The sequence below is a fragment of the Sparus aurata genome, chromosome 1, assembly GCF_900880675.1.
Source record: "Sparus aurata chromosome 1, fSpaAur1.1, whole genome shotgun sequence".
NCBI classification, from domain to species: Eukaryota; Metazoa; Chordata; class Actinopteri; order Spariformes; family Sparidae; genus Sparus; species Sparus aurata.
The window spans coordinates 18,985,502-19,011,093 of NC_044187.1; the positions used below are offsets into that span (position 1 = coordinate 18,985,502).

Genomic DNA, 25,592 nt, shown 5'->3' on the forward strand with positions numbered 1-25,592 from the left:
GTTTCATGCCAAATGTGTTGTGCAGTTTAATTGGCTGCTGTGTTGTGTTGTACTTGAAACAGAGTGCTTATTTTGGAGGTCTGCTTGTCTTATCATGTTTGGGAGGGGACAGACGGACAGGTGAAGCGAGGGAAGGGAAGGGAAGGCTCGCGTCCTCTCACTCTCCTCTACAAAGTAGGCAACAGATGTCCGTGATTTCCCTAGAGACAGAGATAAATGATGTTTCCCCACTCTTTTTCTCTCCGTCCTTCTTTCTTGATATTTTTGTGTCACTCGTTTTGCTTCCTTTTCATGATCTTTTATTCTCTTTCTCTGGTTCTGATCTGACAAGTTTGCTCCCTCACCCTTGGAACATTCCTCATTCCTCTTTTCTTTGTTTGATCCTTCCCTTTCCATTAATTTCTTTTCATACGTCTTCTTCTTTATCTCCTTAGGCTAACAAGCTACGCACAAAAACCTTGAAGAATACGCTGAACCCAGTGTGGAACGAAACGCTGATATATCATGGCATCACAGCGGCCGACATGACCACCAAAACTCTCAGGTAGGTGCTCGGCTCAGAATTTCCCTCTGGCCAGCAATTAGCACCATACCCCAGACAGCTAAATGACCAGTTTATTACGTGGAGGATGAAGATCCATGCTTCTAATCCTCCAGTGAACTGGCAACAACCGCCTATGCTTCCCACTGGGCTTTTCCAGGTAATTCATTATTGCAGCCAGGCGACGCCAGCCAACTGTTCTACTTGCTGTTGCTGCGGTAACTGCTCAGGTGCTGTCTGCGCGGTAATGCCCCGCCCACTTCCCCACAGCGTTCTCCATATGGATTGATTGAGGTCAAGCGTAGCCATCTTGGCCCAAAAAGTCTGACGCACTCTTGTCATCCTGCATGCGTACGTTGATTCAGAGACGGAGTTCCGTGTGTGTTTTTGTTTGTGAACATGTGCGTTGCGCACAATCAGTGTCAGTTTGCTCGGCGGATTCATAATAGGTTTGGATGGCATTGTTTATCCTTAGGAAACACAAGCACGGTCGCGCTCAGATGTATGCATGCACACACATATCCAGTCGGAAGTGAGTGTACACACATAGACATGAATCTCATCTCCCCCGCGCACACAAATGCAGACCGTCAGGTGTGTGCTTATCCTCTTGTGTGTGTGTCAAGGACAATCACTGGCAGGAAAGAACATGCATTGCCCCTCCTCTGTACGTAGAGAAAACACACACAAGCACGTGCGCATGCACGCGCGCGCTTAAACACACATTTGCAAACAACGCACGTCCTTGAGCTTTTAAGAAGACACACATTAGGAAATAACATTTACTCCCCTTCCCTAAATATACACACACACACACACGTATACACACAAACAGCAGCTTGAGGAGAGACCCTTCAAACTATAGGAAACCCGTCTGACCTCTGTTCAAGGACAAAGCCTGCAGACACAAACCAGCATGGGGGGCTCTGGGAAGCCAAAACGAGGAGGCAGAGTGTGACCAGTGTCAAACACAAGCTGACGAGAGGGAGAGGGAGAGGTGACTCCCAAGATCAACAAAGAGAGTGGGAGGAAAAGCGTGAATGATGTCATGTGACAGTTAAGGCATTGTGGAGGAGGAAACAAGGGAAGCCAAGATTGAAGAAGATGGTAGAATAGATGGACGGAAAGAATCCAAGGGTCGGCTGAAGAGAGTGTGGAGAAATGGATAAAGTGATGAATGAAGAAATTCACTTAGCTGGGAAAAAACGAAAGAATGAGGACAGTGAGAAATGTGAGACAGCAGAGGAGCCGGAGTGAGTGAAAACGCTGTCTGACAACAGGGAAAGGGGGAAAAACCAAGCGATAGACAGAGAGAGGGGAAGACAATCTGCTTAGAGTCTCTCTGGATGTGTTCCGCGCCAGCACGATACCTCAGCCAGCAGACAGACTTTGTGCTCATTACTCCACAGAAAGCAGCGGACAGTCGGAGAATGGAGAAACAGAGAGGGATCCCCGGAGAGATGTTTACTCACTTGGTTGTGCCCTGCTGCATCCCACTCTGCCGGTCGCAGCAGGGCGCACAGGATGGGGAGGCTGCACTCTTTGATCCCCTGTGCTCTGTACAACGCTGAGCGAGAGGACTCGGTCCAGAATCAGCCTCTCTGTAGACATGCCTGAAGGCCTGGACACTGCAGGCCAAGTTTATAATCAAACTGGGCCAATGGTCGGAGCAAACCAATATTACACGTTAGATGAATGTGTATTCGAGTGAGAACAAGGATTAACTTTAAGCAGTGATTTCATTTAGGTATTCTAAGTAGATTTTAAAGTTGTAATCCTTTATATCTCACTCCTGCTTGCTTTTTGACAGTGATAGTGAGGCTTAATAACGACAGCAAACAATGCGTGAGCAGCTACTTTGTCAGAATAACATCAGAAGAGCAACCGGCTTATCTATTTATCCTGCAGCCAAGCAAGCGCTCACTGTATTAAAGGTTGCATGTTGTAGAAAGCAAGATTTCCTGTCTTTTTTTTTTTTTATTACTAGAAAGCAGGATGAGGTGCTATTTATTCAATTCAGTTCAATTCAGAACTTTATTGCAGATTCATGGTCCAAATAAAAGAGAAGACATTCACAATAAATCATAGATCCTAATTTTAAAATAATCTACATTAGTGTCAATCTCCACAGCTGGGATTGGTAGCGTGTAGTGCTTCACCTTATGTTTGATAAAAAAAGACACATTAAGGCAGCAATTCAATTTTACCTTCCAACCAGGCCAGTCTAATTTCACCACAAGTGTGCAGTATACAGTGGTGTATAAATAGGGTATATACAATAAACACTGTTAAAGTATCAAGATGCTAAAACTCCATATTCAGAAACTTGCCTGCAAATGAAAAACTATGTGATGTCACAACTATACAGTCGCTGACCTCAGGCCTGTGAGAGCGGAGCAATCAGAGCAGACTGGGCGTTTTGGTTGGGCCATTCAGACAGAGGCTGAATAGAGGTGCAGCAGCAATGGAGAGCATGAGAAAAATAATGTCAGAAATAATAAAAGGAATTCCCATCAGCCTCAACATTTTGTGGTTAGTTTAAATTTGAAAATGATCTGACAGTGAACAAGGCCAACATTATACCTGCCTGCTTTTGAAAGTTGTCATTGTCATAGCACACTAGGCTTACCAAGAGGGGGCCTTAAAGGGACAGGCACCAAAACAGAGTGTTCGGAGAGAGGGTTATATCTAATGGTTGTCTACTTTTAAGGGCACCAACCAAATTACGTAGGTTCTACACAATACTGATTTACATCATCATTTTGTTTTTCTGGCTGTGGTCTGATTTTATGCTGCACATGGTACCATTACTTTCCCACAGCGAATTCTCTGATGGGTAGGAGGTTTTATAGCCTGTCACCTGAAGCTCTTCATCTCACAGCTCATTGTGGCCACTCTTTTTATTTCCCAATACTACTGAAAATGATTCACTTACAAAAAAAACATATGGAAAATTACACATTTTTGTTGAATGTTTGTGATTGGAACAAAAACCTCTTCTTTTGACAATGAAGACAATGTTCAGTTAGTGTAGCGGTAATTTTTCACGGCTCTGACAGTAAACAGCTGTTATTACTTAGATAAAATGAATTGTGCTGGATTATAAGTGTGCATCGTTTCCAGGGAATCCTTCATGCTTAGTTTGGTAATCTAGTGCGGGGATGGTGGACCCTGCAACTACTTATAAAAACTAGGCTACTATACAGAGCAGTAATTGCTGAAGGTGACACATGGTTAGAGCTGGAGAGGGCAGCCCAGGACGGTGGAGAGGAGTTGTGGATGACCTGCGCTCCACAAGGAGGGAAAGGATTTAAGTCAAGTGAGTCGAGTCGGTGATTGCTGATCATGAATATTATCAAAAATGGCGCGAACATCTGGAAGCAGTTTCTTACTGTTTGTTTCTTCAGCTCATATCAGAGAGATAGAAGCTGGAGCGCAGCCAAAAAGCTTTTGGATCATTAAAAATTTCTTTGGTGTCAGGTCCATTCTACTGCACCGCTCTTTGTGCTGGAGGATAAATGCTGTCGAAAGAAATGCAGTGTGGAAAGTGAAGGCAGAGGACAAGTTTAGTGCATTTATTTATTTATTTATTTCAGCCCTTTCATTCACTTATTTGCGGTTACGGCGATTATATAAAGCCATTATGTCCAGGCTAAATGCACTCAAATAGAGAGGCAGGACTAAATAGAAGCTAGTTATGAAATGGCTTGGAGACAAAAAAAAAATCTCTCAAAGTTGTAACTGCATTAATGTTTTTGATATTCTGTATTCAACAAACCTGTTCCTCAGTGTGCAGACTTTATCTTTAAGGGGCCACTGGAGGTCATGTCTGTTATCAAGCATGAACCAGCTGAGTTAGCTAATAACTAATGTCCTCAATCCACAGTTCACAGTTGGCCTCATACCGGCTAATCCTTCATTTGCTGTAGCAAGGCTGCTCAAGGTGCTCAGATCTTGAAAGGCAACAAAACTGGAATACATTGCAAATATCTCCATCTCAAAACTGTTATTAAGTCTTAAAATCATAATTGTCTAATTTTTAAAGGAACGTCTTACTTATCTCCAGTAAAAGTCTGCTTGTTTCAAGGCTGATTTTGTGAGCTGTCACTAATTTGTAGAAGATATCAGAGACATGAAGAACGGCACTGAACGAGTTTATTAATCAGTCGCTTTTGATGCATGAAAATGAGACTGATTGAGTTGCTCTGAAGATGTTGTTACTGCAGTGAGGCCAAACACGATTTTGAGATTTGGTCCAAAATTTCTCAGTTCCTGCAGTCTGTCTCTGCCTTTGGGTAAATTTCAAATGATGTAGAAAAGCAGGGCCAGTGATAATGTCATCCCTCAGTTCTTCCCCTCATTTAAATGACACAACGCACTGAAAAACATTTTCAGGGGAATTGTATGTTGTGACTTTGGGGAGGATTTCATCATTAAGACTCCTTGTGGCTTTTGTCACTAAAGAGATCAGGCTGTTAACAGAGGAGAGATGGATCATGTGGGTGTTGTGATGAGAGGTGGGTATCAAAAGATCCAGTGTTGTGTGTGCGCGCGCGCGCGTGTGTGTGTGTGTGTGTGTGTGTGTGTGTGTGTGTGTGTGTGTGCGCGTGTTAAAGCACTACCAACATGATGTCAGTGCCAGGTCTAGTCTCGCCCTCAATTTCTTCCCTCTATCTCTCCGTTCCTCTGTCAGACTTGGTAATAGACTCGCACTGTCCTCGGCTGTGGGGAGATAGGGACAAATGTAGGACTTGATTTGGTATTGGAGTGAGGGAGAGGCTGAGATTGGCTACTGGACGCCTCAGGTTAGACTTGTAGTTGGGTACTGATGTGGTCGGGGGAAAGAAATCTTTTATTAGGTGTTAGATGTCAGGGTGAAAATGATGTGTTTGGGTGGGGTTGATTGATTGATTTTTTTTTGCCATGTTTGCAAAAAGGTAATTCTGTAGGTTCTCAATACTTCCACACTGAAATATCTCAATATCTATCGGATAAACTGCTGTGACATATTGTTTAGAAGCTCATGGTCCCTAGATGACGAATCCTAAAAACTTTGGTGATCTCACTTTGTCTTAAGGACCTGCTTGACGTTGACGATGTTGTTTTTGGTGAAACTTTTCAACATCTATTAAATTAAATACTATGAAAGTTCATACAGACATTCAGATTCCCCGACGAGAAGAGTTGAAATAATTATCTAGTGCAGTGTTCTTCATTTTGTGTGGAAAGGTGTAGAGGATATAATGGCTCCGAAAAAGATTTGACTATTTTAAAATGGTATTCAACATTTGCATGAAAAAGGCAGGAGATATTCTTTAGCGAGCAGTGCTGTACTGTAAGTCACAGTCTTATTATGGGCCATAAAGTCCAGCAAATAAGATGTAATGATCTGCTGTATGTTTGCAAACCTTTAGTTATTCTCCCTAGCTGGTTTAACCACTCAGATTGACATATTGCAAAATCAAATTTTACTTTATATGCTGATTACATTTATTAGTCAATGAACAATAACACAGTTTTTGTGCACATGTCGAGGTGCTGTCGCTTGGCCTTAGTTTATTGTGCACTCTGCATATTAGGTCTGTGGATAAGGTTTTGTCAGGACTCCTCACCAGATCGGCAGCAGCCAGTTTCAACTGCAGGTTCTGAAGGAGAGCAGAAGGTTCTCATTTCTTGGCTGAAAGTAACCGTCTGGACTTCTCAGCTCTTGCAGACTCGCGGATTTGCAGGCGTGTTTTGTGTGACATCTGCGAGTGCTGAGGGCTGTCCAAACCCACAGTCCATCCAGTCCTGAAGGGCCCCTAAGCAGACTGTTTGTAGACTTCCAGAGAGTTTACTTGGGGTGCAGACTTGACTGATTGAAATACCAACAATTCATTGCAATACGGATGTGATGACAACGACTGTACAAATAACATTCAACCACATCTTGATAAAGACATAAGTAGAAGAACAGGCTGAGGAGGTAAGCAGAATGCACTTTATTATTGGAGTCTTTAGGCCTGTCTGTCTGTGGCTTGCTGTCTCGCGTCCTTCGCAGAATTCACATGATGACAGCGAACACGTCACAGTACGTACAACTGAAGTCAGCGAGTGCCCAGAGGGTGGACACTTGGACTCCGACGGCGACATTTCTTGGTGCGAGATATTGATCGGAGCATTTCTGCAAACTGTCAATTTCAAATAGTGTTGGGGAATTTCTACAGTGTTCCCGGTGTGAATGACACCTATGGATAAACATAACACCTGCCTCGCTTTAACATGTTTGTGTTGTCATTGTGAGAATGTTGGCATGCTGAGAATTTATCTTGCTGGTGTGCCTTCACAAAGCTGCAAGCATGATGGTGGACTCACAGTCTTGTAATAAGAAATCAGTTGATTAGTATTCAACAGAGTGCCTCCCGTTGAGTAATAATCAACGGACTAATTTACTGACTGATTAACTTTGAGACTTTAAAATACTGTCTGATATTAAAGTTATATCTGCATCTCTCTTGGAAATCATCGCTGGGATTTCCTCGCAAACATCAACGTAGATTATCATTTTAAGCCTTTATAATATTAACATCTTGAATTTTTTTCTGTCTGGCATGTAACACACTGAATCATTCAAGTGGACTTGGAACGGTTTAATTAATATTTGGGAACACGAAGTGATGGCCAAATGTAGAAAAGCCTTTCATCAAATAAATCCTCATAACATGGATTAAAAGCAATATAGCATATTTTCCAAGTACATATATATCAAGATTCAGATGCCAAGGAGCTGTATGATCCTTTGAAGAAAACATATAATATACAAGAGCAAAGATCATCCTTGTTGTCAGTGTTTTGTTGGCAACCTTCTTACTTGTTTGAGACCATTAAAAAGAGACACATTCACAGGTACAGACACCAGGCAGGAGCGCTAAAACACCCTGGTCATCCGACGTAACTCTCAAGGCAGATTTCATTAATGACTAACCACTAAAATTGGCACCTTGGGGTTGAACAGATTCAACGAGCATCTGTTTGGTATTAGGAGGAATTCTAAAAGCATGATGATTGTGGGAGAGGGTGCGATGAAACGGATGGAGCGCTTGCACAGTAAGAGCCAAAAGTTTGGGGTGGAACCGGTGTCTCATTTCACGGCGAAACCCCTCATCTCACCAGAGAGCCCCACATGTATGACAGAGCAAAGGCACATAAATCATCTGACAGCCGCGGCCGTGAGTCAGAGTTATTCCGGAGCTTCTGCTAGAGATACTCATCAGTTATGACTAAAAGGCTGGAACCAGCATGTCAAACGTCCAAATGTCAGAGAGACAGGAAGCGAACAGGACGAGGGGAAGGTGTGTGTGTGTGTAGAGTGCAGAGCACGGGAGAAATCAAGAGCAGCTACAGTCCATCTGGGAATATTGGAGCACAGAGGGAATATTGAAGCAGGTGATGGGCTGTGAAGACTGTTTTGTAGCTGATGGAATATTCACCCTCCATCAAACATGAGCATCAGTTTAAATAAGTGCACCCTGTGGAAGAATTCATTTCACAGGACTGTGGCAATATAGAAGAAGATTCAGTTGTCTTTTTTTCAAATTAAGAGTGCAACCAAAGGGGAAAATGAACAACAGAGAGATTAATCTCGGCTGTAGCTCGAAGCAATCAAGTCATCTTCACTGTGCCGACATCCTGCTCAGTAACACTGCTTGTGTGTAAAGTCGTGATGCATGATATTGATTTTTTTGATTTTTTTGTCCAATACGCTGATATTTTCCAGCTTGTTTTGTTACGCCGATGCCAATAAATGCACTTTTTTCCCCACCTGATTGCAGACAAACATGAAGTCTCTCTTGTAATGGAATTAACATGTTAATATACAAATTGTTATGTATGTACACAGTCACTGAGCAATGTGAGAGCATAATTAAAGCGTCATCTCATTGGCATAAATTATCAGCACATAAGCATTTAGCCCAAAGCACTGTTATGCCTAAGTGCAGCCTCACAGAGCCACTAGCATTCATGGCTTTTCTTTTAAGTATCACAGGAGGCTTCATCTTAAACGCAGTCACTCCATGAAAGCACTAAAGTAATGAATGCAAATTCATTGACAGCAGTCCTTTTTAATTTGTTTCACCTGCGTATAACATATAATCAATTCAGGGAAAACGCAGACGGAAAAACTGATTACCTGCCTTCAGCTTTTAATCTCTTTCCTCTAACATGTTTCAATTACAACAAATTAGTGTCTGACTGAGTAACAACCAACAGGCAAGAAGGACATTGATTGAAATCCTCTGAAAACCCTCGTTCTCTTCAGCATTCACACAGCTTATCATCATTCATGAGGCTGCTCATGTGAAACCGCAGAGAACTTGTCTTGTGTTGCAGATGGAGGCTCTGATTGATTGTTCTGATGCACTTTGGATATAACTGGCACGCCGTCTACGGCGCCGTCACGATAATGAGCGGGGCAAAGCGGCAGCAGCCGGCTTTCACGTGTAACTTTTCCTCTGACTCACCTGCCTCTCTCCTCTCCCTCCCTGCATCTGTATGCATCGTCTGCCTGGTGAAGGCTGTGCGTGTGTGACATGGACAGACTCGGACGAAATGAATTCATTGGTGAGGTGAGAGTGGCTCTGAAGAAACTGAGAGAGGGCGAGAACAAGCGCTACAATATGGGCCTGGAGAGAATTGCACAGGTACGTTACAATATGTGTGTGTGTGTGTGTGTGTGTGTGGGTGTGTGTGTGTGTGTGTGTGTGATTGTACATGTGGGCTGTGCACAGACTGTTCACATAAATATCAAATGGGTTTTCTCTGGACATATATATCAAGATGTGTCCTGTTTCCATTGTGCATGTATGCCCGGGGTCATCAGGCATCAATCTCAAATGCTGCATTATAACGTGTAATGGATATTCACCTGCAGGCTCTGTGGGCTATAACCATGATGTCTATCTCTCTCTCTCATTTCAGAATAAAGAAACTAACAATCAAACGGTGGAGCAGGGGGCGGTTGTGGCAGAGGAGGAGGTAAAACTGTCATCAGCTTTATCATCACCGATCTTAATATTAACATTTTTAACCCAAACACAGCTCATCTTCTCAGCAATTCTAATTCATCCTATCCTAATCGTAATAATCCATCCTATTATTTTCACCTTAACAGAGACAGACATTTTAGTGGATTTAAAGGTATGGAAAACATTTTTATGCAGACAACAGTTAAACTAAAGAATATTGCATCACCAGAGCCTTTAGAAAGGTGCAGACTAAAACTACCCGGTTAGGGTTGTGAATTAATAAACCTTAAATAACTAGGTTTAATAATTTAAAAAACCGTTGAGTCCAAAATGATTGTTTTGTTTCCCTCAGTAAGAGTTCTGACGGTTGGCTCCAGCTTCTAACAAGGTTTCTCAGTATGTTGGTATCATGTGGGATCTGTGTCCTGGTCTGCCCAATCATTCTATATTGCCCTAACCGTATCTAGCTAACGTTAGCAATGTTTGCAATAGTGACATGTAATTATAAAATCCTATGATGCACTGGGGCCCAGTTGGGACTTTTTCCCCATAAGCTTACACTGTGAAAGGAGTGGCTGTAAATTGGTGGATACGTTTCTTTGAGCGTCACATCCCCCGTGAAATGACTTCTTGCACAATCATTATTCGAGCCACTCGGTCCAATAAAAATTGGAAAGTTGGTTTGCGGAAGTCTCGAGTGTGCTCGCTCGATGGGCCAGGATGATCAGGGTCATTTTTTTGGCCGGGGAGTCAAAGTTTTCTGGCTTCATGCGCTGCTGAGCAGCTTTCGTAGGAATTTTCATAGCCGCTCCGAATCACAATGTTTGTTCACAATGACCCCCACATCATGCATTAGTTTACATACAATTTAAATGTCTTTCTTTAATGATGCTCTTTCCAAGTGTATACATCTAACTATTCTAAAATGCATGTGTGGTGCTGTCTTATCTATCAATAAGAAAACTTTGACTGACAGCTTTAGTAAACCCAAAAATAGCAGTTAGTCTGAGATGCGCGCACAGAACATAAAACAAGCATATCAGAAACATCAGAGAGGTCGCGCTACAGACTTATAAACCTTTAAATGTGATGGCTGAAAATGACAGCGCCATTAAACAAGTTTGCCAATTTTACCTGTGTCCACAATGCAATTAAAGAACCAGTGTAACTGTTACTGCAACTTCAATGTGATTCGGTCAATAAACTCGAAGGAGGGAGATGGAACGTTCTCAGGAACACCTTTAATTGAAACTTTAATTCTGTATGTGTCCAAAGCATGAACTCTAAAAGAGCAGGGTGAAGGGAAACTGCTCCTTACAGCAACATGTTGTAAGTCACACCACAGCTGCCGGTCAGTCCAGAGTTTTTCCTCCTCCGGTGGTCTTTATCTCAGTTCTCCTCATGATTTTAGAGACATAGGCTAATAGGTTTTTGGTCCCTGATTAGACTCAGTTTATGGTTCAATATGCAGATTAAAAGCACAACCAGGCAGTGTCATTTCGCCAGGCCTCAGATAAGACCTTTAATTACAAGCTTTAATTTGAATGCTCCTGTGGCCAGCCCCTACAGACACACCTACACATCCTAGGAAGGGAAAGTGTTGTGACAAATCACAGCTAATCTATTCGCTAGCATTATTTTAGTTACATTTACATTGAGTGTTTTGAAGAAACTTTGTTGACCCTGGTCCAGGATTCCCCCGCTGTGTATTCACCGAAGAGGCAAAAGTCAGCTTGAAAACAGGTGCTGTGTCTGACACTGCTGTTTTCTGTGTCCCCAGCGTGGCCGCATCCTGGTGTCACTATGCTATAACACAGAGAAGAGCTGCCTGCTGGTTGGGATCATACGCTGCGCCCATCTGGCTGCCATGGACTCCAACGGCTACTCTGACCCTTTCGTCAAAATGTAAGTCATGTCTGGTATTTATGAACAGACCAGGTTTGCTACAAATTATGCTCATATGCAGCGATTCTGCATCAGCAGTTCACATTCACATGGCGGTGTTCGCTGATAATGTAGGGTGTGGTGTGTTTTCTGCCACGGGATTGTTTCATTTTAAATATTAAAACATTGAACAACAGATCATCTTATTTTGCAAGCAATATAACTGTATTAAGAATTAAGCATTTTCCTAACAAGACTTTGAACACTGAATAATTACTATTATCACCAGCTACTGTTATTACTCACTTATTGGCTGTTAATGTATTGCTTTCACCATCATCCTTGATTATCACAAAATCTTCACATCACACAGTCAGCTTCATGCCAGTGAAAGTAGTTTAATAACATTTGGAGAGAGAGCGAAAGGCTCAGCTTGCCCAGTTTATCTTGCATAAAAAAGGATGTGTGGAAATACTACAGATTCCAAACTAAGGAACAACCGGGAGAAGACGGAAATGTGTGTTTCTTAACAAACTGCAGGCATAGATCCCAGTATATTTTTGTACCATTTTAGTTTTAAGCATATTCTGATGATTATTGGGATATTATTGTGAATTGCAGGATCACTGTGGCATGAAATCTTCATATCATACATGTGGCTATAGTGACTCTATTGATCCTGCTATCTTTGCACTCCCCACCTCCGTGGTACAGATTCAGGAATAGGAGCAACAATTTCTTTGATTTTTCACCTGTTAGCGCCGCCTCCATTTCCTTCGTGGATTGCATTGTGTGGAAGATAATAGTTAAATGTCCTAGTTAGTAAGATACAGGAAATACGCATACTTACATCCAGCTTTAGTATCTGATCAGTTGGGAATTACACTTTTATTTAAAAATAAAGCATGATTTGTTGTCATATTGACTTTCTTGTCAGTATACTGACACACTGAGCCATCAGCAGTGCAGCCGCAGTGCATATGACGACAATAGAGAAGAGAAAATGACAAAAGGCAACGGACGCATTATGAATTTTCCTTAACTACACTTCTGTACTTCTTGTACACTCATCCAAATATTCCATTCCCTGTCTTAATACTAATGCTGTCACTTCATGAAGTCTGTGTAGATTGTTTTGCAACAAGTTGTGCTGAGATTACAAGCAGGAATTCCTACTTTGAGAAGTGCTCCTTGCTTCTTTTTTTGGTGTGATGGTGAAAATGTTTTAGTTCTGTGTTGTCAGGAACACAGCACTGGTGTGTTGCATGGACACATTTTAGATTAAAGGGTGCGTAGACTGCTCATAGATCCAAGAGTTACAGTGTGTAACCTTTTGCTCTTCACACTTGACTGGATTGAGTGGGCAAAGCCAGATGCTCCGCTTTGACACCAGCATGATACAACACTCATCAACAGGAAAGGCTACAGTGTGGGCGAAGGGATGTAAAACTGCAATACGTCTGATTGGCATTGCACGCAGACAACATATCACCATGACAACCCCGAGGTCACATGATAAAGGTGTCCGATCGGACAGCTGCCCGTAGTACCAGTGGAAACGTGAAAACGTCACTGCCAGATGTGACACCACCGACAAATTTATTTACAGACAATCTTTTAAATCTTTTAGTTTAGTCGCTGATTAAGTAAAAAAAAGTCAGAGATTAACTTGTTCCACCTTTTCCAATGTCAGTAGTTGCTGTTTTCTGTGTTTTAAATCATTTTAATTTGAATATCGTTGAATTTGGACGGCTGGTGAGACAAAACAAGCCATGTGAAGGGGAAATTCTGACATGCGTACATTTTATAGAATAAGCCAAGGTTAATTACTAAAACAGTTGTTTTTTGTGGCCCTAGATGTATCATCCCAATCATATTGTCGTAGCATTTTGGCTTCTCCTAGCCGGTGCAAATCTATTCAAAGTGTGAAACACAGAGGCGATTGAAAGGCAAACTGACCATCACTGCACACCTGAGGCCACCTGCCTGACAGATAAAACCCACACAGCTCATCTCTGATCAGCCTGATTCACTTGAACACCAACAGTTCAGGGAGTGAGAGAGCTCCCACACATAACAGGACAACCGGTCCTGTGACCAGCACCACCTCCAGTAGTGGGAGGCTTCGAGGTAGAAGGAGCAGCCGGTCGCTGAGATTGCTTCTAGAGGAAATTTTAAAAGCAGCTTTTGGTTTCCTCAGTTGATCAGACTGTGACTGGAGTGTAGTTATTTAAGGTTCAATAACAAACAAGAAACTTTTGTCTTAGATTTAGACCCCTTTGACCAAGAGGTTTGTTTTTGGCCTGAGGATGATGGTAAAAGATGCAGAAAAAGAGATGGATTGGCCCGCGTGTCCTCCTGATCCGATGTGTGCTGCCGGCGGCATGTGAGGGAATGTGCACTAATGTCATTCAGTCTGGCTTATTTAAATATTTTTTTTTTATATTCAAAAATGACAATCATTTATTTATGTTTGCCACATGATGCATTGTTTGTGATTCCAAAAGGGGAGCTCGCCGGCACCTCTGCGATATGCAGTTACCCATAACACCCCTGTCTGTGTACCTCCATAGAGAAGTTTACATCCATCATGACAGACTATAAATCCAGCATACATGACGAAGTGGCTGACCTTAATCCAGAGTGAAGGATAGACTGTCTACGCAAAAAATGCAGGCATCAGTCATTTCAGCAAATGCCAAAAAACTGACATTTGTTTACATTGAAGTGACAAAGCCCTGTAGCGTCAGATATATGACTGTAATGAGACATTGCTCTTCAAATGGTGGGATAATAAAATGTCAGACATTTCTGTGTTAAGATGTGAAAAAAGACTCCTCAATGTTTAGATCAATGTTCAGTATTGATGGTAAGGGTGCTGAAACTTCCAGGGACACAGCAGATGACATGTCTGAAAGTGAGGAAGGAAGATAGCATACGTGACTAAACGTAGCGTGAATAAAACATTTCTGCTGGAGTCACGTCAGATAGATAACTATCGGCGATGGTGGCTGTTTAACAATGAAGACAACAACAGATCCCCTACCATACCGCTTCACAGCATCATCAAGCTATCATACATTTTCAGTTGTCATTGTTTTTTTTATTGAGAGACCACTAGTGGCAGAAATTGCATACTGCGCATTCTAACATGTAGCATATACATATACATTACATTACATTATACATTTCAACAGGTGTTTCTTTATAAGATCCGCTTGTGTTGAGCAGCGGTCAAAGAAGTGGCTGCAGATAGAGCATCATCAAGGGTTGGCTGGAGTTCGTAGACGTCACCACAGCCCGCCTGGAAGTAGGGCAGGCATGCTTTGGCTCCTCTCCAGGGAGGGTCCATCCCGGGCACTGTGCAACCCAACAGCTGGTTCTAGAAATGCAGGCATGGTTTGACTCAGCGTGTCCAAAAGTGCGAGTGAAAAGGCCAAACATGACTGGCTTAGAATTCAGTAGGCTGGCTAATCAGGGTTGGCGATCTGTTCCCATGTTCCTCTTTTTCACATATTAAAGCGTCTTTGGGCAAAACACTGATCCCCAAATTGCTCCTGATGGTTAAGTCAACACTGACTGTGACGTGTTAAAAGATAAATGAGAGGCAGTCGTTAGTGCCTTTAACCCAAATCTCTAAACTGAAACAAAACATTCTGAAGTTTAAGTCCGGGGACTTGCAGATGGACGTTTTTTTAGTTTTTCTTTCAATAATGAGAGGTTCGGTCTGAATGAGAAGGGCAGCTGCAATTACTTTATTGATGCTGTTTTCAGTCGGTTGTATAAGTGGGAAATCTTCACCCACAGTTTGGGGATTTTGAAGGACTTCTGTGCTTTTGCAGAGGGATGAGATAAACAAAAAAACAGACAAAGAAGGAAAACTCTTCCTTGCTCAGACATGCAGATGGATATTTTTTCTTCCCTCTCTCCGCAGTATTGATTTGTTCCACCACTTGCTCATTTTGACGGACAATGTTTTTTAGTCCACCAAGAAATCACTTGCGCCCGGAGTATCTCGCTCCTCCTCATGTTGCCCCTTGTTCATTCCACCGCCTGTTTCTTTTTTGGACAGTCTCTTAGTGTACATGATTTGTTTAAGCCTCTGCTCCGATTCTTATTTCTGGCACTTACGTTGTTTCGATTTTTCCTTTGTCCCTCTGCCAGAGTTTCCTTTTGTTCTCTTTGATACTGGGGACTCTCAGAATCATCACAAAGAGCCTCTTTTACCTCAGTGTTCAGTGGTCGGTCTGCAGAGTATACGCTGCTCTCTTAATGCATCCCTTTGTGATTTCCAACATAAATAATACAGTGAAGCTTTCATGAAGTTTACTTTTAACAAAAAAAAAAGAAAAAAAAAAGAAAGGCGAATGTATTGCTGCTGTCTGTAAATGATGTCTCTAGAGTATACTGGGCAATTAAGTCGATATAGGAGTAAGGAATTAATTTGCTTCGCTGGCTTTCTGACTTACGCCACTGTCAGAGCGCTGATGTCCTGCAGCTGTAACTAAAGCTGATCTTGATGCCAGTCTGTCTATATCCATGCTGTGTGTGTGTGTGTGTGTGTGTGTGTGTGTGTGTGTGCGTTCACTTGTCTAGAGGGCTTTTTCCAGTTGGTCCTTTTTCTCTCTGTGACTCTCAATCAGCCTTTTTGAAGCCATTCAAGTGACACAAGGTCAGAATTATCTCAGAACTAATTTGTCTTCTATTTAAAAGGACAAATTAGCATTTAAAGACTAAATGAGTTTGCATCCTTCAGAAGGACCTACATCCCTCCCCCCCCCGCTCTCCACACGTTACCTTAAATATGTAAAAAAAAATTTAATTATTCTGTCAGAGAAAAGGCACGTGAAGGCAGAAAAAAGTGCGGAACATGTCAGATATTTCCAGCTGACCAAGCTCGCTGCCATCTTTTTACAGTTTTGTTCTCTCTCTCTCTCTCTCTCTCTCTCTCTCTCGCTCTCTCACTCTCTCTCTCTCTCTCTTTTCCTGCGAGCGCTTGTGTGAAGTGCAAATCACGACTCTGCAGCGGGCGTATATTTAGCTCCTCTTTCCCAATTGTCACTCATTTTTTATATCACATTTTTTTGTTGTTTTTTTGCATCTCTGTGTCATAACTTCGGTTCCTCTTTTTAACACTGGCTCCCTCTCCCTCATCGCTCCCTGTCACTTTTGAATTCTTGTTGTTTCTCTCTCTCTCTCTCATTCGCAGCGATGCTCTCATTCTCAGTTTTTTTTCTTGCTGTAACCTAAACATGCTGTCGGGACGATTTTAGGGTCCAAATTGTCATGATCCTGGCAGTTAGAGAGTTGTCAAGCTGTCGTGTGATTCAGTCATGTGGGTCCAAAATCACAAGAGACAAAGACAGAAAGGAGATGAAAGAATGTTGCTCATTTCTAATTGGTTCTCACCAATGAGGATACTTGTAACATTGACAATGGGGCTGGTAATGTTTCCACTTTGTGAGTCTGTGTGTCATCATGGTAAACTGTGCTCCTATACATGCCTTTTTGCCGCAGGAACTACAGAAGCAGTTTGACTTCTTTGCCTCCTTTGTATAGATTTTGTCAGTGTGATGCCATCACAATCACACAAGATGTGGCCATGAAACGTCACAGGTGTGTAGTTGAGGTCAAAATGGAGATGGGTGTGGTCCGACCCATGAGCGCTCAGGTCAGAAGGTCATCATGTTGACGGGCGTCACAGCTGATGTGCTGATGGTCTCTAGTTTAGTTTGAATTAAACCCTGTCCTGTCGCCGGACCTGAATTCACAATTCTATTTTGTTTGCGCACAGAAAACAGCTTGAAAGAAATTGCCACTACTCCAATGTAAACCCCAGTTCAACGTAATTTTAATCATCCTAAAGGACCGCAAGTTCATCCACTGTCTCCGTGCACGTCGGCAGCGGGCCGTGTTGAGGTGTGAACCAACTTTAAGACACGGGTAACAAAGTCAACAGCGCTCTCTCTGTGCAAAGAGTTGATCTGACGCTCATGAGCAGCAGACTGTGTTAACCAAATAACGTCTGTCTCCTCAAAGGTTAGACGTTTGTTTTAATTTGACATAGAGCAAACCTGAAGTGTCCTAAAAATGTTACATTAGAAGATATCCTCTTGATTTGTCTATTAGCTTTACACGAAGCACATTGCAAAGACCAAGGACAGTGGATTTTATCTTCCATCTCCAGTCAGACGAGGTAGGGGTTAGAAAAGAAAATTAGAGTGACTTAATTGCTTTTTTATTGCATATATAGGCAAGAGTGCGTAGGAAAAAAAACAACAAAAGGCCTCACAAATACAGAGATCTACAAAAAATAAGAAGTAGATGATGATAAACTGAACAACATATAATAGAAAACAGATGACCTGCTGACTGGAGTGCTGTGTGGTAAAGTGCGGATGACAACAAAGTCATTAACATCTGTATTACATGCTTACGTACGCTCAAAATGTTGTCGAGAAACATGTTTTAAAGTTCTGGTGTTAGATTTGAACACGCTACGTAGGCGTTTCTGTTATTTTGTCCACCCAATTCTTAGAATAAATTGTCCTTACTTGCCCTTATTTCACCAATTTTGAAAAACAAAACACTTTCACAGAGCAGTATTTAAACTTCATCATCGTTATAGAGGAGAACAGCTGCCAGCCGCTGTTAGCCTTATCGGTCCGTAGAGGTTTGTGACACGTGGAGAAAACAGTCAATGTGTACAGCACAGAAATACATGATTAGTTAGTTTACTGTATTTTTCGGTGAACAAGCTACTTTTTAAGGAAGCTGCGAACAAAAACTGAAGGGATAATCCTCCCTATCTCTGTGGACCAGCCTTCCGTGGTGTGACTTATTCTTCACATTGAGTTTTTCTACGGTAATTCAACCACAGTTTGGTTGCGGCTACCCGGAATATTTTTATTTACGCCGTCATTATTATGAATGTCGCTGTCAAATGATGTTTTGTTATTGTGGAAATTGGAAACCCCTGCCTTGGAGCCGTATGTAAAATGTGATTTGGCACAGCTCAGACTCAGGCGTCCCCCAGGCTTTCACCTAACCGTCGTGCATGCCGCTGGTCAAACAGAGGCTTTGTTTGGCTGCCTCTCTCAATTGATTCCTTTCTTTCTTCTTGTTTCTTTTTTGTGTGCAGGCGGTGCGCGCAAGACCATGAGCACCGGGCATTTTGGAGGATAAATGCTTATTAGCTTATGGAGAAGTGACCTTTATAAAATTGAATAAACACCTAACAGAGCCTGTTTGGGCACATAATATGAACATCTTGCACTGGATCAGCCCTATAATCTGGAGTGTAACAGATGCACATGATATTTATTACTAGGAGAAGAATTTATCATGATGTCTACCTTTTATCTTTCCATAGTTTTTGTGCTGCCACGAAAAAATTCACTTTGTGTTGTCTGAACACACAGTTAACGACACCCCGGGACTTAAAATTGAAAAGCTTCTCCATCAAAACATTTCAGTTGGTTCAGTGTACCAATAGGTTTATTTATGTACACAGAATCTCTTTTAGAATCCTCCTGTATAATACAAAACATTGACTATAGACAATACAACATGCATTTTGTCAACGTACAAACACAGTTACTCCAACACTCACATTTTCCAGCAGGGCTAAATAAGGAGGCGGACAAGTGTGTCTGCGTCATCCAGACGCTACCACTACCACTATCACTACCCTTCTAGTTTCTCAACAGTGTCACCCTGGAACCAGAAGGCCAAAACAGAATGACCTTTGTTTTCGGAAATGTACATGTGGACAGGGCCATAAACTTAAGGTTATTGTACGGTGGCTGCACCAGCTGACGAGACCAGACACCTCCCACCTATATAATGATTCATCATCTCATGTTCATAGACCGCCCATCCCCTACAGGATCATCAGTAGGGCTGCTCGATTATGGCAAAAATCATAATCACGATTATTTTGATTTATATTGTAATCAAGATTATTAAAGATGATTATTCATTGATTTGAGAACAAGCACTTATTGAACTTTGACCTCTGGTATTTCCTTTATCACAATAAGTTTGACCTGAAAAACAAGAAAAATGCAAATAAATATGAGAAAAATATATCAATAAAATGAATTAAATAATATGTAAAAATAAAAAATAATCACTATCCCGGTGCGGCTCGACCATAGGTCCGTTGTGGTGGCAAAATATAATGCTGTTGACACTATTCTTGCAACTTTTACCTGACATTCATCATAAAGGGCAGGCAGCGCAATTCTGCTAACGGTGTTGATAGGGCACATGTCTTTGGCAATCATGTATGTGACGGCATCCATTATTTCTTTATGCCTGTGGGAGCTGGGTGGATATGCGGTGGCATTGTATCCTTAATTGAGGACTGTGTGGCGGTGGCAGGAGTCGAGGAGCTTTTCTTTTTCGAGTTTTTTTGTTCCTTCACTACTTGGTCATGTATTACTCTGTGTGTGGACTTTAAATGGTTAAATAAATTGGTTGTGTTCCCTTGAGGTGCAGACACGGTCGCATGACATATCTTGCACAATATCTTCGTTTGTTCCGAGTCAGACTCCTCGAAACCAAAGTGTTTCAACACCACAGAATTCGCTTTACCTTTCTTCCCGACCAAAGGCTGCATTTCTGCCATCTTCTACCGTCTTCTTCTACACGTTTTTTCAAAACACGCAAGAGATGGCGTGCGGCAGAATGATTGTTTTATTATGATTGTCTTGTTTTCATGATCAAGGGAAGCCAAATGGAAATGGAAATTGAAATTCAATTAATCGCCCAGCCCTAATCATCAGCGTATTTAAATGTTTTCAAAAGATTTGTGGTGAATAGTGTTAGTGTACTGCAGGATCATACTAAGCCTTTGTTGTGAGGAGTTCTTTTTTAGATATACAAGAAGTCAGACAGTAGTATGTATTTTTCATTTCTTATAAATTCACTGTCACCATCTTGTGATCTTTTGTGATTTATCTGGCAAACTTGGATAGTCAAGACCCAGTTTGAAACCTGCTGTATAAAACTAAATAACACTGTGAAAGTGTGCGCACACACTCTGATACTGAGGCGTAATGACGGTAAACGATGTGTGTTTACATCTTTTAGTTGTCAACAACCATCAGGGGGACTGAAGTCATATTGTCTCTGATAACTTCAACTTCATCCCAGTCATTTCATATCATCAAAGAATGACATTTTCCGGCTTTGACAGCCTACAGCGGCTCATGTTTCTATGCCACCACCTTGCTTTCTGTCAGTTCCTCCTCCGCCGCCTCCTGTTCCTTCCCCTCCTCCAACCCCCCAATCCTTCACTCGCTCTGATTCCGGCTCTGCAGTGACAACCCCAAGCCCATCTCATGCATCAGCTGTCAGGCCAGGATTCGTCACTGGCAGGAGGGGGAGGCTGGAAGAGTGAGATATCTCACCGCTTGAACATCTTGACTTGGAATTTATGCTGATGATGACTCCAATTGCCCTCTAGCGATCCTTCTGTTGCCTCTTCGCTGGAGCGTATAGTTCTCCAACATTGGCGTGATTATGATCTTGCTGTGGTCTCTCATTCTGATTCCCTTTCATTCCCTCGCTGTCCCCGCCTTTGTTCCAAAGACTTCTGGGTCACAATTATCTCTGAGAGAGATTTTGCAGACTTTTTGTCTCCCTTTGTTCCTGTCGTTCAGCCAAGTTTACTGTCACGACAGGATAGAAGTTTAAAAGTCAAATGAATTATTTGATCTCAGAAATGAGGACTGTCTTGGCCTTGTTTGAAAGGTGACATGTATATGAGGATCTGTAATGTACAAACACTCACACACAGTTATCCAGAAATAGGGTGAAATGGGGCTGCACGGGATAAGGGTTAACTGAGTATCCTGAGATGAGCCAGAGAAATAGTTTGTGATATTGGGGGGGAAAACGCTTAGATGAGAAGATGAATACTGCTCTCACATCTTTACATGAGAGCAACTCTGTCCTTGCGTCATCCCCCCAGTCCTTGATGAGTGAAAGCAGCTCCTCTAATTTGGCTGGCGGTAAAAGAGAATTTTGAGGTCAGAATTTTAATAGCATGAAATAAGAATACCTTATCGCTTTTTAGCTATGAGGATCCCAAATCCCACGACTAGTCAGGCAAATATCATGTTCTGTAGTCGTCGATGATCAGCATCATTATATGGAAAAGAGGAAAGGAATAGGAGTTGATGAGTGTCCTCTCTGTCTGCCTCCATCAAAGTACTTATTACTTGACTGTTTACTATAAAACGGGTTGGCTTTACTTTTTGCTGTTCATGAGGTTCATTATTAGAAGGTCATCTAAATTTATGTAAATTATTAACATTAAAGTACCTTCTGCTCCATGTTGTCCCTAAACTGGACAGACACCAAACTCCATTCTAAATGGCATATTTTTTCACAGTAAAAACTGTAGTTACACAATCAAAAAAACTATTTTTTGATTTTGTTGACCTACGTGCACGAACAGGACATGTGTCAGTGAATCAGTAACATCATTAACTAACCTGCAATGAAGCGTTCGACATGGACAGATACGTATTGACTGTCCCGGTGCCACAGTTTACCATTTTCATCTCCTCTCCTACTGTCCTTAAAGAGAAATAAAAAGAAAAATTGTCTCTGCGGTGCTTTTTATTGTTCACAGTGCAATTTTGCAACACAGTGTCTTTTTAGCATGGCATTACTTTCCCTTTTCAATTTGGTGCTGAAACAAAAGGGGGCATGGACGTTCTACCAACAGGCAAGTATATAGCTACAGCTAGCAATCAGTTAGCTTAGCTTAGCATAATGACTGGGAATAAAAGGAAGCAAACTAGCCTTAGACCTGCATTCTTTCTAGCGGCCAGCAGGGGGCGCAGTTAGTGGCTAAATAAAGATGTCAGATTGTTTCCTGATGGGTTTATAGTCTCAATCAAAAGTCTCAAGTATTCTCCAACACAGCACAATGTTCATTTTTGTAACTGTAACTGTAACTCATGTTCTCAGTCAGATCCTATCAGGATATAACCCCCAGCTCCACCCTCGCTCCCAAATATGTTCCACGAGTACACTAAAACGTAGTACACTATCCGCACTTACTAAGTACGCAGATTTCAGCAGATGAGTGTTGTTCCAAATCTTAAACTCCGTGGTGCACTTACTGGAAATTACGATCGCGACAGCCGCCGTGGCTCGTCACCCGCCAAAAACATCCCGCTTTGAACGGTGAACAAAAGACATCTAGGACTTTGCTTTTTAACAAATACAATCCTACAATCCTGCAAAATGGCTCTGCTGCAGCCTGCAGGCGCTGTCCTCTCGGTAGCCATTTCTAAAAAAGCGGTGCGGAGCGTTATGGGGGCACCATCTGGGTCCAAGGTACACTTCTTTTCGCCGCGATCGATATCAGAACACCCTAAGTATTCAAACTTAGTATAGTAAGTGCGGGAAGTATGGATATCGGAACACGCAATGGTCTTACCTGTCCAACATGGCGACGGCCATAATGACAAACTCCAGACTTCTGAATGGTAGTTTACAAACCGATGGTGATGTCCAAAGGTAACCAAATCTTCCGACCATCAGCTGTGTAAGGCTTGTTGTTTCCCCATGTTTCCAGTCTTAATGCTAAGCTAACCAATATCTGGCTTTAGCTTAATTTTTGATAAGTTTTGACTCCCTCATCCAACTCTCGGCTAGAGAGTGAATAAGTATGTTTCCAAAAATGTCAAACTGTTGGTGCAAACTGTTATCCTGAGGTTGGAACAACCTGGAATGTCCCAGTAGATTTATGTTCTCTCTCTTCTTTCTTCTCTCTTTTCTAGCATCTTGCAGCCAGATATGGGAAAAAAGTCCAAGTACAAGACTTCAGTGAAGAAAAAGACTCTCAACCCTGAATTCAATGAGGTACAACATGTCGTCTGCTCCACAAGTATCTACAATACACCTGGCACCTTCTGTGATTTTTTTCCTGAGCCCAGAACGATGTTCTGTGGTGAATTGGAGCTGCCAATTAAGCATACCTTTTTAGAATAATATCAAATCTGACAGTCTTTTCACAGCATCAATCTGCATGCTTCTATTGAAAACGCACTAAATTACGTATTCAGCTCCTTTCAACTCTCGTGTTTATGAATCATTGATATAAATATGCTCTTGTGTGCCCCACCTGCACAGGAGTTTTCATATGATGTACCCCTGGACCAGCTGGCAAAGAAAACCCTGGAGATCTCTGTGTGGGACTACGACTTGGGAATGAGCAACGACTTCATAGGTAGGCTGAGAGAAACTGCAGCAGCTGCAGCAGCAGCAGCAGCAGAGTAGATGACTGTACAAGACAGTTTGAATGAAAGTGATGCAATTGCAGAAAACATAAAATCCAGGCCGAGCGTGGGTGGAGAGAAGAGTAAAAAAAAGAAAAAAAAGAGAAATGATGAGGGGGTAATTATGGGGCTTGAGGAGTACGATTGCAAAGGAGAGTTTGAGGGGAAAGGGAAATGGAGAAGCTTTAGAAATCAAAAAGTAAAGATGTTCGCCTCTGGATCCGCATCCTTCGTGGACTTGGCACATCAGATCGCTGCTCCTTCATCAGGCTGCTTAACAGCTTTGGCGTGGCCTGATGTGTATATCACAGCAATGGAGCACATGGGAGCTTAGGGAGTGATGGGGAAGTAGCGGGGAGGCACAGTGGGAATGGATTACCACCCTGCGAGCTTGAACGCCTTCAGATCAAAGCGCTTTTACTCCGTCTTATGTGAGTGTGCGCACGTGTGTGCGATGCAGCGGGTGGGTGGGAGACACCCTGTGTTTAGATAAGCCCAGTGAGCTATTAGCCCTGCTGGGAGAAAAGGCCATCGGTCTAACATACAGCCCCAGATAAGAGCCATTCCCCTGACCATTATCATTACAGGTTTTAGATACAGCAGCCTGCCAGTTATGTTAATTGGGGCCGGGAGAAAAATGACACAAAGACCGAGAGGAATGGCGAAAAGGAGTTGATGGAGAGGGCCGAGCGCACTGGTGTAAGGGTGCAATAACAAGTGGGCTAATAGGCTTAGCAGAAGATATAGAGGATGTGACACGGTAAGAGGTGAGATTTCAGAGATACATCAAGGAGAACGCTTAACGGTGTGGCAAAAAAAAAAAATCTGAGCGCAAGAGTCAATAAGAAAACACCTACAATAAATCAAGTGGAGGATGTGGGAAAGATCGATACACAAGGAGAGATGGAAGCCCCCATGCCTGACCATGAAGCTCAACTTAACCTCTAATTTTGAGTGGCGAATGTTGAGGTGCACATGTACAGTGTCTGGGAAACCTTACAGGAACAGATGATAAAGATAAAAGTGTTTGTAATTCTTTTGGCAGACGAGAAGACTCCAGCAGGGGTTAGTCAGTCCATTATACCAGTATCAGTGCAGATACTCATCTTAATAAGCAGATCAGCTATTTATCATGATGTGTGTGGGCGTAAATCCCAGGAGGGCCACGACCCCGCCATCCGAGGAACAATGTTGTTTGTCCCCCCAGATATATCACACTGCACATTTATATTCAACACCAGTCTTTATTTCTGCTGCACTTAATTAGCGTACAGGTTGCTCTCATGTTAGCTTGTGGTTAGCTGATGTTTGCTAGTTCTCCACAGTGATAATGACCAATGTTTGCAGCTGCTGGCAATGTAATGTAGCTCTCCGTAGCTGGCAGAGTGACAAAGTGTTCGTGAGCAGAGTTACAGTACGACTTTTTTGCGCCCCTCTAGAATTTCTCTCTTTTTTTTTTTTTAATGTACGTACTTAGTCGTCCGCCCCGGAGTTGATACCAAATTTCGCCCTTGGTGATGTGACTAATTCACTAAACACAGTTTCTTCATGAACGTCAATGTAAATTTCAGCTATTCCGCTATAAAGTACATCAATTTCGTCGCAGGGAGCCATTTTCTCAGTTTTTGGTGTCATGTCAGTGCCTTGCCTCATGTCACCCTAGACAGGAATATTTCCAGTAAATTTAGATTGGTACTTGAAGAATACACTGACAACTGCATCTATATTCTCAGGATCCACTGTTTGCCAGTTTTATATTCTGTAAATACACCTTAACCCTCCTATTTTGTACGGGTCGAAAGTCCTAACCCTGGGAACATAAGAATGACGCCGTTTGATTTGGCAGCAGGAGGGAAAAGG

General features: G+C 42.3%; 1 protein-coding gene across 2 annotated transcripts in view; it reads left to right on the forward strand.

Moving 5' to 3' along the window:
* The window catches only part of doc2g (double C2-like domains, gamma), a 76,994-nt gene that overhangs the window by 43,591 nt on the left and 7,811 nt on the right, over positions 1–25,592 (forward strand). For both annotated transcript variants that reach the window (XM_030434940.1, XM_030434931.1), the window contains exons 5-10: positions 435–544; positions 9,096–9,222; positions 9,500–9,556; positions 11,327–11,451; positions 23,235–23,316; positions 23,587–23,683. In XM_030434940.1, the coding sequence (XP_030290800.1) occupies positions 435–544; positions 9,096–9,222; positions 9,500–9,556; positions 11,327–11,451; positions 23,235–23,316; positions 23,587–23,683 (598 nt within the window). The remainder of the gene's footprint in view (positions 1–434; positions 545–9,095; positions 9,223–9,499; positions 9,557–11,326; positions 11,452–23,234; positions 23,317–23,586; positions 23,684–25,592) is intronic.